General features: G+C 37.8%; 1 protein-coding gene and 1 long non-coding RNA gene across 2 annotated transcripts in view; one reads left to right on the forward strand and one right to left on the reverse strand.

Annotated features, from left to right (window-relative positions):
- Positions 1-15,663, forward strand: part of LOC136043836 (uncharacterized) — an 84,891-nt gene that overhangs the window by 55,682 nt on the left and 13,546 nt on the right. The gene's annotated exons all lie outside the window — the stretch shown is intronic.
- Positions 1-15,663, reverse strand: part of LOC136043834 (organic cation transporter protein-like) — a 72,674-nt gene that overhangs the window by 6,840 nt on the left and 50,171 nt on the right. The window contains exon 9 of the mRNA XM_065728769.1: positions 6,022-6,203. Coding sequence (XP_065584841.1) covers positions 6,022-6,203 — 182 coding nt within the window. The remainder of the gene's footprint in view (positions 1-6,021; positions 6,204-15,663) is intronic.

A 15,663-nucleotide genomic window follows, 5' to 3' on the forward strand; every position in this document is an offset into this window, starting at 1 on the left:
AAAGTTTTTTTCAACTGAAAGTAAGAAGCAGTATTAAAACTTAAAACGAACCGAGATTGTTATGCACACGAGGGGTTCTTCTCCTCCTAATTACCTCGCTCTTTACGCTAAAATATTCTTAGTAATTTCAACTATTTATTCTACGGCCTTTCTGATTCAGGGGTCATTCTTAAAGAATTAAGACAAAATTTAAGCTTCAGTGTAAAGAACGATGTATTAACGAGGGGACAAACCCCCTCATATACATAACAAAAATATACGAATATAGAAGTTTGTTACGTAAGTTAATTCTGAAGTTACGTATTTTTTTTACTAATAAACGTTCGTTAAAAATTAAAGCTCTAGTTGCTTTTTTAAGAAACCGAAAAATTGGAGGGCAGCTAGGCCTTCTTCCCCGCCCCTTTTTTTCTCAAAATCGTCTGATCAAAACAAAGCGAATGCCATTTAGCCAAAAAAAGAATTAATATGCAAATTTCATTTAAATAATTTATGTGCGGAGAGCAAAAAAACATGCATTAATTCAAAACGTTCAGAAATTAAATAAAAAATCGAATTTTTTAAACTGAAAGTAAGGAGCGACACCAAAAGTTAAAACGAACAGAAATTACTCCGTGTATGAAATGGGCTGTTCCCTTCTCAACGCCCCGCTCTTTACGCTAAAATTTTTTACTTTTTAACAAAGTAGAACTGAGAGAAAGAGTCAAACTGTAGCGTAAAGAGCGGTTCCAAACATACAGCTGGAGCTTTCGACAACCTGTTTGCGCATAGTAGGTCCTGATTTAGTTCAACTTTCCCCTCAACGTTTCCTAAGATTTTTATTTCAATATTAAATATATAAAAAAGTTTTTTAGCTGAAAGTAAGGAGCGACATTAAAACTTTGAACGAATAGAAATTACTTCGTATTTGAAAGGGGTTGCTCCTTCGTCAACGCTCCGCTCTTTACGCTAAAGTTTGACTCTTTCTCTCAGCTCTACTTTTTAAAACAGTAAAAAGATTTAAAGTAAAGAGCGGGGCGTTGAGTAGGGAGCAACCCCTTTCATATACGAAGTAAAATCTGTTCCTTTTAAGTTTTAATGGTCGCTCCTTACTTTCAGTGAAAAAAAACTTGTTTTTTATATTTAATTTCTGAACGTTTCTGAATTAATGCATGTTTTGATTTTGGCTCTCCGTAGATGAATAATTAAAACGAAATTTGCATATTTATTTTGTTGGCTAAATGGCTTTCTCATAGTTTTGATCGATTGATTTTGAGGAAAAAAGGAATGGGGGAGGAGGCCTAGTTGCCCTCCAATTTTTTGGCTACTTAAAAAGGCAACTAGAACTTTTAATTTTTTACGAACATTTTTATTAGTAAAAGATATACGTAACTTACGATTAGCTTACGTAACGAACTTCTGTATTCGTATGTTTTTGTTACGTATATGAGGGGGCTCACCCCCTCGTCAGTGCCTCGCTCTTTACACTAAAGCTTAAATTTTGTCCCAATTCCTTAAGAATAACCCCTGACTCACAAAGGCCGTAGAATAAATAGTTGATATTACTAAAAATATTTTAGCGTAAAGAGCGAGGCATTAGGAGGATGTAAACCCCTCATATGCGTAATAATGTCTCTTCGTTTTAAATTTTAATGCTGCTCCTAACTTTCAGTTGAAAAAGCTTTTTCATATATTTTTTAATTTTCTTTAAATAATGCTAGAAAATCCTGCGCTCCGTTAATGGAAATTTTCTTCCCCCATGACAAATTTCTCCATGGGAAGTTCCCCCAACATATCCCCCTCTTTTCGATCTCTCCTACTCAACCAAAATCCCCCAAAAATGTCTGTACACTTCCCGGTACCCATTACTATATGTAAGCAATGGTCAAAGTTTGTAACTTGTAGCCCATCCCATGGGGACTGTGGGGGAGTATGTCGTCCCTAGAGACATAGTTTCGACTATGCTGAATAAAATGGCTGTCTAAGAATTTTGATCCGGTGACTTTGGGAAAATAAATAACATGGGAGGGGGCCTAGGTGCCCTCCAATTTTTTGGTCACTTAAAAAGGGCACCAGAACTTTTCGTTTCCGTTAAAATTAACCCTCTCGCAACATTCTAGAACCACTAGGTCGATACAATTACCCCAGGAAAAAAAACAAACAAACAAATAAACACGCATCCGTGATCTGTCGTGTGGTAAAAATGCTAAATTCCACATTTTTGTAGATAGGAGCTGGAAACTTCTACTGTAGGATTCTCTGATACGCTGAATCTGATGATGTGATTTTCGTTAATATTGTATGACAATTTAGGGGGTGTTTCCCCCTATTTCCTAAAATAAGGCAAATTTTCCCAGGCTCGTAACTTTTGACGGGTAGGACTAAATTTGATGAAACTTACATATTTAAAATCAGCAACAAAATGCAATTCTTTTGATGTAGCTATTGGTATCAAAATTCCGTTTTTTAGAGTTTTGGTTACTATTGAGCCGGGTCTCTCCTTAATACAGTTCGTAATACCACGAACTGTTTGATTAGCTACAGAAGCAGTACTTATTGTGGTAGTAGTGGTACTACCAGTAGTAGTAGTAGTACTACGAGTTATTATTTTTATAGTAGTAGTAGCAGAGGAAGCGTCCCTACAGTGCTATTATACTACCTATGATTCTTTGCTTTTTATAATACTACCTATTTATAATATTTATAATACTACCTATTTACAATATCGTTATTAACACTATTAAATTAGTCTTATGTGTGTGCCATGCCATTCAAATATGATAAAGAAGTCTTAATTGGACTGTTTTCACCTGAGCTAACTGTGGCGCCATCTTTTTTGCAAAACTCGTAACATTAAATTTGCTCGGAAGAACGCCAGATGACAGACCACTGCCCCAAGAGCTCCTGTCTAACCGTAAGAAGCGGAAGCGATGCCGCAAGCGTGGCGGAAAACGAGGTCAGCTGATGATCCCAGTTATCGTTTCATTAAGATCAACTAGTCTAGCTCCGAAAACCTTACCCCATCAACGTATCCTTGTTAAGATAGACTGTTCTACAAATACCAATATGCCATCTCTTATTCCCTTCAATCAAGTTCCGGTATGTTCGACTAGTAGTGATCTGCCTCCCCCTCTATTAAGGTCAGTGACTTTTAATTCGAAAAATAGAATGCCGAATTTTCTCGTTATAAACTGCCAGTCATTGTGTAACAAAATGGAAGAATTTGAAGTTATCGTCCGTCAAAATAGTATCCCAGTTATCGCAGTTACAGAAACTTGGAATCTTGATAGGTTTTCAGGTCATATGGCAGGCTACGAAATTTTCCTGAGCACACGTGCTGATCGAGGTGAGCATAGACTAGGTGGAGGTGTTGCCTAGTACATACGGAAAGACATCCCTTGTAAATTATTACCGGAATTATTTGATCCAGCTCATGAAGTAATCTGTGCTATTTGCAAACCTAAATCTCTTCCACGGCGCTTTTCTTGTATTATAGTCGCTTCAGTATATTACCCGGAACGTGCAAGAAACCGGGGTGACTTGGTCTTCTACCTCCAAACGACTGTTGATCACCTGAGAAGTATATACAGTAGCCCTGCTTTTATTATAGGAGGAGACTTTAACCAAACCAAGAAGAGTTGGTTATCATCTTGTTTGTATTTAAAACAAGTAGTACACATACCCACCTACTCTTTGGGGGGCATATTGGACCTTATACTCACAAATTGTGATGATTTTTACTCCCCTCCCTTTTCTCTTGGTCCCGTTGGTATGTCAGAACGCAACGCATTTCTTTGGAAAGCAAGAGAGTCTTTACCAAAGCCCAAACTATCCCGTGTCACTGTTCGTCCTTGTACGGAGTCGGCCATCTGTGAATACGGTCGATGGATTGGCACATATGACTTCCCCGAAGTGTACAATTACGGGCTCTTGGAAACTAAGGTATCCGATTTCAATGCCACGTTATACAGTCAATACCTAAAGATCTTTACAACAAAATCATTTGTTGTTAGTGAATACGACAAACCATGGATATCTCCAGCTATTAAATCACTAATAAAAGAGAGGTCTCGCCTCTACTCCCGTGGTGATATAATCAACGGCAAGAAATTGCGAAATCAAATAGTCTCTTTGGTAAAGAAAGCCAAAGCTCGGTATGGTCGTGAAACCATGCCCTCCCAATTACTTACTTCAGACCCCAAAAAGTGGCACAACGCTGTGAATAAGGTGGCCGGCCAAGCTTTTGACAGCAGTGTAAAGATCAGCAATGATGGCGGGACCTTAATCGGTGCAGAAGAAGTGAGTGAATTCTTCACCAAGATCTGTACTACCTATCCAACTATTACCGCTCATGAAAAGTCCACCATACTTGAAAAATGTGAGCCTGAGAACAACATAATAGTCAGTGAGTTTGATGTTTACACGGAATTACGGAAGATCAAACCGAATACATCTTCATACCCTGGTGAATTACCTGCCAAACTGCTACGTGAATATGCAGCCTTCATAGCATTACCACTGTCCAGCATCATTAACGAGTGTTTTGCTTCTGGCTTTTTCCCGTCACAGTGGAAAAGGGCCTATATTAGAATTATTCCAAAAAAGCGCGCCCCTAGTGCATGCGATGATCTCCGCCCGATCTCACTTACACCTTGTTTGGCGAAAGTAACTGAGGCCTTTATACTCAAGTTTCTTCTGAAATAAATTCATGGGCGTATTGATAAATTCTGGTACGGTGGACTCCCCAAGTGTAGTACTACAATCTACCTAGTACGGATGTTTGACTGCGTCCTCCAATGGCTTGAAAAAGGTAGCTGTTTCGTCGACATTTGCGCAGTGGATTTCCGAAAGGCCTTTGACCTAATCCGTCACCGGACTGCAGGCATGAATCTCCAGGAAATGGGGGCCAAACAATGCATCCTTGGTCTTGTACTTGACTTCTTAACTGGCCGAAAACCAAAAGTCTTTGCACTCCACGAAAACGATTCGGATTCATCATGGTCAGATACTTCTTGCGGGGCCCCACAAGGCACAAAATTAGCTGGAATAATTTTCCTGGCTGTAATTAATTCCCTGCTTAACCATCACGACGACCGTTACAAGTTTTTAGATGATCTGTCCATAGTGCTCGCTTACCTGGTCGAAAACACTATCATAACAAAGCAGTTTTCAGACCAGTTATTTGATCAGCTAAAGAAAGAATGCTCAAGTCATGATCTTACCATTAACGTAGCCAAGTCGAAGATAATTCGTTTCAACCCTCTGAAGCGGAATATAGATATGCCTCCAGTCCCTTTCCCGATTGTGAACGAAATAAAAATCTTAGGAGTAACTTTCACTAGTGACTGTAGTTTCAGTGCCCATATTAATTTAACCGTCCACAAGGCTAATGCAAGCCTTCAGACACTTACCAAAATGAGGCGTTTTGGGTGTGATACTAAAAGCCTTCTCCATGCCTACACGTGTTATGTTCGCCCGTTGCTCGAGTACGCGTGCCCGGTGTGGGGTTCATCTGCTATCCGCACAGCTTACCTATTACGCGACATAGAGTGCGTCCAGAAAAGAGCAACAAGGATTATACTCCGAGACCATGGCATACCCTACGATCAAGCCCTCGCTAAATTAAATTTATCTCCACTTAAAGTCCGGCTGGAACACCTTATTCACCAATTTGGAAAATTCATCCTAGCCAATAAGAGTCACCGATCTTTACTACCCGAACCAGCCCCTCCCAATAGCCGAACTCGATTACGAAATAAACTTGTACCCCCTTAAGTACGAACCAATCGATACGCAAACTCATTTGTGCCTTTTTTCACATCAGTTTTTAACGCTGAGTTGTAGTGTGTGATTTTTGTTTAAATGTATGATTTTTGTGAAAAAACTCAATTTAGCTCTATGCTACGATAGTTTTTAAATATACCGATCTCTCTCTCTCTTCTTTATTCCACTGTTTTATGTTTTATTTTAGGTACAATAATATAAAAGCTGAAAGATTTTATACACATAAAATTTGTTTCTAAGCTACTGGGGACTATTACTTACCAGGCTCGCCACATAAGGCGACAACACACTGCCAAATCTGGCAAACATAGAGGCAGCCCCTATAGCGGTCGATCGAACTGATGTAGGAAAAAGCTCTCCTGTGTATTGATATACAAGAGCATAGCCAGCTGCTGCAAAGAACTTGCCAATCAAAGCGAAAGTAGAAGATAGCCACGATATATCTGGAAAATTTAGAAAGTCAATCTCATTTTAATCCCACATTCTGTATGCTTAGCTTCAGTTAAGGTTCCTCATCTCTATTTAATCGGCTTTCATAAGCTAATATGATGTCATCTTCTATTGAAGTATTACTTAAAGATGTTTTTTTGGGGAGGGGGATAATGGATTAAAAATTTACCAACTGATTGTCATTTTTTGCCGCCATTTCTGTTATCCTCACTAGTTATATCCGAACAAATGTTTCAATGAAAGAGCATACTGATTTAGAAGAACCACTATGTTTAAGTCAGTGTTGCTAAGCTTTGAATGAATGAATGAATGAACTTTAGTACCCGTAAAAGTATAAAAAACACAAAGTACGGAGTATTATAAATAAACAAAAACAAAAACGATAAACAGCGAAGAAAAAAAATTTAAACTAACAAAAGACAACATGGACTAATTAACCAGTATCAATATGGAAAAAAGGCTGCAGAGGGTCATAAACGTGAATAAAGTTGATAGATTTTTTACATAAATAATCACTGGAAGACCGAATCCGAGAAGGCACATCAATTAAACCAATTCGAGCAATTATTTTTTTTTGTTTAGGTGCCATCTAGGAAATTAGATAATTGTCTGAATAATTTTATTCACATGATTCATTTAATTTAAAACTTGAGCTGGCGAAATTGCGGTACCTTCTCACATTTTACCTTTTCTTTTTACCGAATAGCCAAATATATCGGAAGAAGCGGGTATCTCTTGTCCTCTGTACAAAAGGTTTGTAGTTTTGTAGCCACATTACTACCCGGCACGAAAAAAGCAAATACATTAAGTTTCATTGCTGCAGGGATTGTCAGCCAGCTTTCACTTAGCCAGCTTAATTCCATCAGCCTTATTTAGGGGTGCCAAGAAGGGTGATTTGCCTCCCCGATAATTAGGAAATAGGAGAATCTGTTAAACAAACCTAAAAATGGCAACTGCTTTATGTGCTGCCCGTCTCATTTGTCTGTCAAACCATAAAATTATACTAATTTAAGAGGCGAGCCTTGACTACCAGACAAGTGAGGAAGCAGGACTGCCAACTTAGTTTTGTGTTTGTTTGGTTTGAGTTTATTCTTTATTATGTATTAAATTAAAAAAAAAACAAGTCAGAGTGATGAGAGGATTGATAACCGCATCCACACACCGTATATTTTCCCGAGATGCATCTAATAGAAATTATATAATAAAAACTAGTTTTTTTAAATGAAAGTAAGGAGCGACATTAAAACTTAAAACGAACAGAAATTACTCCGTGTATGAAAAGGGGCTGTTCCCTCCCCAACACCCCGCTCTTTACGCTAAAGTTTTTTACTGTTTTAAAAAGTAGAGTTGAGAGAAACAGTCAAACTTTTTTTTATAACTGATACTCCTGGGTACTTAGACAGTTGCAATGAAAATAAATAATTGAACAACAAATTTCCTGATTTTCCTCTTATAAAATTTTTTACAACTAGAATTGAATTGGCGAAGTCCAGTCATATTTCTACATAAGTGTCTGTATTGGAAAAGAAAAAGAATTCCTCCCTAAAAAAAATATACTTTTAAAATCAAGGCGGGGTCAGTTTGTTGTATTACCAATTTCTTTTCGATGAAAATACAAAAATCGCGTTTTCCTATGAAAATACACCCAAAAATGTACTTTTAAGAATCTAAAGGAAGGGGAGACCTAAAGGGTGATATCATCCAGCATACTTCTAACTGACACAACCTTAAGCATCTTTGATTGTCATACAATTTGTGGTAACAAACTATAGTAAGGAGCGACCTGGCTCAAAAGTAACCGGAACTCTAAAAAATTGAATTTTAATACCATTAGTTACATGAAAAGAATCAAATTTTTATGATGATTTGAAATATATAGGTTTCTTCAAGTTTAGTCTTACCACTCAAAAGCTAAGAGCCTGAGAAAGTTTGCCTTATTTTAGAAAATAGGGAGAAACACCCCCTAAAGCTACACAATCTTAACAAAAATTACACCATTAGATTCAGCGTATCAAAGAAACCTACTGTAGAAGTTTCAAGCTCCTATCCACAAAAATGTGGAATTTTTTATTTTTTGCCACAAGACAGATCACGGATGCTGTTTATATGGTTTTTTTCCCCATGGGTGATCGCATTGCCAATAGTCCTAGAATGCCATGAGAGGGCTGATTCTAGCAGGAATTAAAAGTTCTAGTGCCCTTTTAAGTTACCAAAAAATTGGAGGGCACCTAGGCCCCCTCCCACGCTCATTTTTCCCGAAAGTCACCGGATAAAATTTTGAAATAGCCATCACCATTTTTGTTCAACATAGTCAAAAAACCTAGTAATTATGTTTTTGGGATGACTTAATCCCCCAAAGTCCCCGGGGAGGGGCTGCAAGTTACAAATTTTGACCATTGTTTACATATAGTAATGGTTACTGGGAAGTGTGCAGGCGTTCTCAGGGGGACATTTGGCGTTGAGGGAGGGGGGAGCGGTTTACGTGGGAATATCTTTCCATGGAGGAATTTGTCATGAGGGAAAAGCATTTCCATGAAGGGGTAGAGGATTTTCTAACATTATTTAAAAAAAAAACAATGAGAAAACAAATAAAAAAAAGGTTTTTCCAGCTGGAAGTAATGAGCAGCATTAAAACATAAAACAAAAAGAAATTATTACGTATATAAGGGGGTGTGTCTCCTCCACAATACCTCGCTCTTTACATTGAAGTATTTTTTAGCAATTTCAACTATTTATTCTACGACCCTTGTGATTCAGGGGTTATTATTGAGACAAAACTCAACTTTAGTATAAAGAGCGAGGCATTGACGAGGGGGCGAACCCCCTCACATACGTAATAAAATCACACCAATATAGAAGTTGGTTACGTAAATTAATTCGTAGGTTACGTATATTCATTACTAATAAAAACGTTAGTAAAAAAAATGAAAGTTCTAGTTTCTTTTTTTAAAAACCAAATATTGGAGGGCAACTAGGCTTCCTCCCCCACACCTTTTTTTTTATCAAAATCGTCAAATCAAAACTATGAGAAAGCCATTTTATCCAAAAATAATATTAATTTGCAAATCTCGTTTTAATTATTCATGTGCGGTGAGCCAAAATCAAAACAAGCATTAATTCAAAAACGTTCAGAAATTAAATAAAAGAAACAATTTTTCTAACTGCAATTAAGGAGCGACATAAAAACTTAAAATATACAGAAATTATTCCGTATATAAAAGGGGTTGTCTCCTCCTCAATGCCTTCCTCTTTACGCTAAAGTTTTTTATTGTTTTAAAAAGTAGATTTGTGAGAAAGAGTCAAACTTTAGCATGAAGAGCGAGGCATTGAGGAGGGGACAACCCCTTTCATATACGGAATAATTTCTGTAGGTTTTAAGTTTTAATGTCGCTTCTTACTTGCAGTTAAAAAACATGATTTTTTATTTAATTGCATCCAGGAACAGATCCAGACTTTAAAGACGAGACTCAGATTCGATAAGATACATCCGATAAGAGACTGAAATATTACAAATTAATAATCTGAAATATAAGATTGAGCAAAATTATTATTTGTAATGTTTGTTTAAGTTACAAATTTGCTTCGTTTTATCTGAAACTGACACGTGTTTGAAATAAAAGGCAACGATATGGCGTTGCCTATAGCAAAGGCCATACAGTTCCAAAGTTTTATTAATTTTTTTCCTAGAGTCACTTCATATGGAAGTGGTGGTCATACAAACTTCGAAGGGCTCATTCGATAGGAAATTGAAAGTTCTAGTGCCCTTTTTGAGAGTCATAAGTGATCGGAGAGCTGCTTATCCCTACCCCGACCTGTTTTTCCTAAAAACATCCGATAATGATTTTGTTCAAAGATTAGATAATATTGGATTGAAAACTGAAAGTTCTAGTATACTTTTTCAGATTCAAAAGAGATCGGAGGGCGACTAGCCCCTTTCGCTCATGCCATTTTTCCCATACCCATGGTAAAAATTTTCAGATAGCGATTTTTTCAAATAGTTCAAACATCAGATAACAAAAACTCCGGGATTAAAGCCCTCAGAGCCCGGGAGCAAGTGTTTTTAAGTTTTGCCACTAGGGCATGTAAGGGATTGTCGTATAAACTTCAGAAGTGGCTAATTTGATTGAAAAATGAAAGTTCTATTTACCTTTTTATTAGAAAAAAGGGATCGAAGGGTCTCCCTCCCCCAACCGACACCTTCTTTCCAAACCTATCCAGTACAAACTTTGAGACATCCATCTTGTTACAAATAGTTTAAACACCAGATAATAAAAACCCCAGGCTCAACAAAATCCCCCAGAACCCAGAAGCAGGCATTGTAAGTTATGCCCAAAGGACATATTGGTTCTTTTAGAAGGGATGCTTGAATAAGCTTCAGAGAAGTCTTATTTGATTGGAAATTGAAAGTTTTAAATCACTTTTAAGAGTCAAAAGAGATCGAAGGACATGTAATCCAAATATCAGATAACAAAACCCACGGGGTCAAAATACCCCTGCCCCAGAGGCGAGGGGAAGGATTGTAACTTATGCCCCCAGAGCATATAAGGTTCTTACGAAATAGGTGGCCGCATAAACCTCGGAGGGGACTCAAATGATTAGAGATTGAAAGTTTTAAATCCGTTTGAAAGTCATCCGATGGCAACTAGCCCTGATGGCAACTTGCAACACTTGGCCCAAGTACCTGGGGGCAAGTGTTGCAAATTATGTCCCAGGGCCATATAAGGTTTTGATAGAAAGGATGGTTGTATAAAAGTTCGGAGGGGGCCGATTGTAAATCCAAATTTCTAGGGCCCTTTTTCAGAGTCAAAAGTGATTGGAGGGCAGCTAGCCCCCCCCCGCACCCACACACCCCTTTCTCCCAAATAAATAAGATAAAATTCAAAAACCTAATATAAAAACTTCAAAAAATATAATAAGACAAAAACTTCAGAAAATCAAAACGCGGGGGTCCACAAAAAGAATGAAGATCATATAACGAAGACTCCAGGGATAACACAGCCCCCAGAACCTTGGGGCAAGCATTGCAAATTGTATCTTTGGGGCATGTAAGGTTTTCATGGAAGGGATGGTCGCATAAGGTTTGGAGGTGGCTCATTCATCAGTGAATTTGAACTTCTAGTGCCCTTTTTCAGAGTCAAAAGTGGTCGGAGGGCAAATAGCCCCCTACAACCCTTTTCCCCAAATACATCAAATAAAATTTTGAGATAGCTTTTTTGTTAAAAAAAAAAGTTCAAAGATCATATAAAAAAAAACTCCAGGGTCGAAACAACCCCTCCCCAGGACCCAGGGGAATGGTATATAAGTTTTGCCCTGGGGGTATATACGGTTCTTATAGAAGGGATACTCGTATAAACTCCAGACAGGGCTCATTTGAATAGAAACTGAAAGTTCTAGTTCACAGTAACTGTGAACTAGAACTTTTTAGTTCTTAAACTGTTTAAGAGTCAAAAGAGATCGGAGGGCAACTACCCGCCCCATGCACTTTTTACACAAACTTATCAAGTAAAAATTTTGAGACATCCATCTTGTTAAAAATAGTTCTAACATCCGATAATAAAAACCCCAGGTTCCACACCCCCCCCCTAGGACCTGGAAGCAGGCGTTGAAAGCTCTGCCCTGAGGACATATTTGGTTCCTATAGAAGGGATGCTCGTCTAAACCTCAGAGAAATCTTATTTGATTGGAAATTGAAAGTTCTAGCTCATTTCTTGAGAGTCAAAACAGATAAAAGGACAAATAGACCCCCCCACGCCCTCCTTCCCCAAACCCATCCGCTAAAAATTTTGAAATTGCCATTATGTAAGGAGATGTCGTATAAACTTCAGAGGTTGCTCATTTAATTGGAAGTTGGAAGTTCTAGTTATCCTATTATAAGTTAAAACGAATTGAAGGGCATCAACCCCCCTCCCCACACACAAACCCTCTTTTCTCCGAATACTTCCGATCAAAATTTTGAGATTGCCAGTTTGTTTGAAATAGTTCAACGATTAGATAGCAACGCCTCAGGTTACATACCCCCCCCAAGCCCATCAGAAGGGTTGTAACTTGTACCCTGGGTGCATATAAAGTTTTTATGGAAAAAATGGTCGCATGAATCTTTTGGGGGACTCAAAAGAATAGGAATTGAAAGTTCTAGTTCTCTTTTTAAGATTCAAAAGGGATTCAATGGCAAATAGCCCCCCCCCCTGCCCACCAGCCTTCTTTTTCCCAAAGGCGCCCGATCGAAATTTTAATATAGCCATTTTGCTTAAAATGGACCAAACATCAAATAACAAAAACTCTATGGATAACACAGTCACCAGAACCTTGAGGTAAGTGTTGTAAATTATGCCTGGTTGTATATATGCAAATCAAGAATCCCTTTTTATAAGTCAAAAGTGATCGGAGGGCAACTAAACTCTCCTATGGCCCTTTTTTCCCAAAACTTATCTGATCAAAATTTTGAGATAGCTATTTTGTTCAAAATAGTTAAAGATGAAATAACAATAACTCTGGGGTCGACAAAACCCACCAGAGCCAGACGACTTGTTGTATGTTGTGCCCCGGAGGCAGATCAAGGTTTTATATAAGGAATGGTTATATAAACATCAGAGGTGACATTTGATTGGAGATTGAAGTTCTAGTTACTTTTTTAAGAGTCGTCAAAAGTAATCGGCAGCCATATACCCCGCCCCTTCTTTTTCCCAAATCCATCCGATGATCAGATTACAAAATTTCGGTGTCAAACCCCCCCCCCCTGCCCCAAAAATTTTGGGAAGGCTTGTAACTTATGCCTAAATAATTCCTGAGATCACACAAGGAAATCATGACAAAACATAAAATCCCGAAAAAGGGAAAAAAACGAGAACTATAAGCCAGTGAAAAAATTAATAGATTATACAAATATTTCGTTCAAAACCTCCGCTTAACCGTCCTCAGTGCAGAATAAAACTGATTAAATGTAAAAAAAACTTAATAAAAACGCAAAACTAAAATAAGATGACTCTTTCAGGGTAACGGTGAAAGGGTCATCTTAATTTAGTTTTCTGTTTTGTTTTGAATTTTTTTTATATATTTTTATCAGTTTTATTCTGCACTGAGTACGGTCAAGCGGAGCTCTTGAACGAAATATGTGCAGAAATTTTAATTTTTTTACTGGCTGTTTTTGTCTTCGTTTTTTCTCTTTTTCGCGATTGTATATTTTAACTTATACCCCGGAGGCATATAAGGTTTTTAGGGAAAAAGTAGTCGTGTAATCTTCGGAGGGGACTCAAATGATCAGAAATTGAAAGTTCTAGTTCCCTTTTTAATACCAGATGGATCAATTCAAAAGTGATCCGATGGCAACTAGCCGTCCCCAACTAACCCTAAGGCCATAATGCTCCAATTATTTTCCCCAGAGGCACTTCATATGGATAGGACAATCCTATAAATATCGGGTTGGGCTCATTCGGTTTGAAATCGGATGTTATTGTGCCCTTTTTAGGAGTCAAAAGTAATCGGACAGCAAATGACCACCCACGCCCTTTTCCCCCAAATGTGTCCAATGAAAATTTTAATCTTAGTTCAAGGATTAGGTAACAAAGCCTCCGGGCAAAATATACCCCCAAGGCCAAGAAGTAGGTGTCATAAGTCATTCCTGGGGGCATACATGGTTTTTATGGAAGGGCTACTTGTATAAATTTCAGAAGGGGTTCCTTTGATTGAAAATAGAAAGTTCCAATTCACTTTTTAAGAGTCAAAAGTGATTGGAGGTCAAAAAGCCCCCCTCCCCAACCACATTTTTGTTTTTTCCCCAAACCCATCCACTAAAATTCTGAAATAGTAATTTTGTTGAAAATAGTTCAAACATTAGATAGCAAAACCCCAGGGTTGGCATAACGCCCCAGAGCCCAGTGGCATGTGTTTTAAGTCATGCTCTGGGAGAATATAAGGTTTCTATGTAAGGGATGGTCGTATAAATATCTGAGGCAGCTCATTTTATTTGGAAAATGAAAGTTCCAGTTATCTCTTTAAGAGTAAAAATAGATTAGTTGGGATTTATCCCCCCCTACACTCTCTTTTCCCCATGCCTCCGATCAATTTTTTTATAGCCATTTTGTTGTAAATTGACCAAAAAGTATGTAACAAAACTCAAGGGATAACAAAGTTCCCCGCCCCAGAGCCTAGGAGAAGCGTTGTAAGTTATGCCCCCGGGGAATATAAGGTTTTTATGGAAGGGATGGTAGTATAAACTTCCGAGGGGATTCAACTGTAAATCGGAATTTCTAGTGCCCTTTTTAACAGTCAAAAGTGATCGGAGGGCAACTGCCACCCCCTTAGGCCCTTTTCTTCCAAATACATTCGACCAAAATGCTAAGATAGCCATTTTGTTCAAAATAGTTTTAGATAAAACGACAAAACCTCAGGGTCTGAAAAAAACCCCACAGAGTGGGTGAGTGTTGGAAGTGCTGTTAAAGCATAAATGAAACCCCAAATGAACAGATATTAAAATTAACGATCATAGCAAACATAAAGACAACAGGTGCAAATATAAATGATTGAATAAATCTTTAATAGCTTCGGTATCGCATTATGATTTTCCCCCAGAGGCACTTCATATGCAAGGGATGCTTTAGAAAACCCTTTTTCTAAATGCTTCCGATCGAAATTTGGAGTTAGTCATTTTGTTCAAAATCGTAAGTTATACCAGTAACTCGTTATACTAGGGCTGTAAGTTATACTAGAAGCCCTTCGTTAACGTATAAAGCTTTTATGGATACACTTTGAAGGAAGTTCATTCGATAGGAAATCGAAATTCATTTTTCTCTTTTTAAAAATCAAAAGTGATCAAAGAGTAACAAGCACCCCCCCCCCTTGTGCCTTTTTTCTCTAAATGCATATTATAAAAACTTTGAAATAGTTATTTTATTCAAAATAGTCCAAAATTAAAATTACTATAACTTAGGGGTTGAGAAATCCTCTTTAGCACCCGGGGTAAGGATTGTAACTTATGTAAGTTGCCTATTATTAGAGTATAATGTGGAAGGGGTGATCGCATTAATTTTGGAGGTCAATAAATCGGAAAATAAAACTTCCAGTTCTTTTTAAAGAGTCAAAATTGGTCAATGGGCAACTAGCCCCTGCACCACTTTCCCAAAGGGTATCCGGTAAAATCTTGAGACAGCCGTTTTGTTCAAAATAGTTCTAAGGCTAAATAACTATGTTTCTGGGGTTGACCCACCCTCCAGCCCCATAGAAAATGAATCTGAGCTGCACAACTTGTTTATTGTTACTTTCTTTACTTTGATACTCGGATTTAACGATTTAGAAGGCAACTTTGGTTTAGGATGCAAGGGCTGTAAGTTATGCAAGCTTCATATTGTTACTTGACATTTTGTTTACTGTGATACCTCGTTTATTTTCATGCTTTCTTTCCTTTGATACTTTGTTGCTTTGATTTTGTTACTTTGATGAAGATTTGGTGTTATTAAA

Source organism: Artemia franciscana, chromosome 2 (genome assembly GCF_032884065.1).
Source record: "Artemia franciscana chromosome 2, ASM3288406v1, whole genome shotgun sequence".
In the NCBI taxonomy this organism is placed as follows: Eukaryota; Metazoa; Arthropoda; class Branchiopoda; order Anostraca; family Artemiidae; genus Artemia; species Artemia franciscana.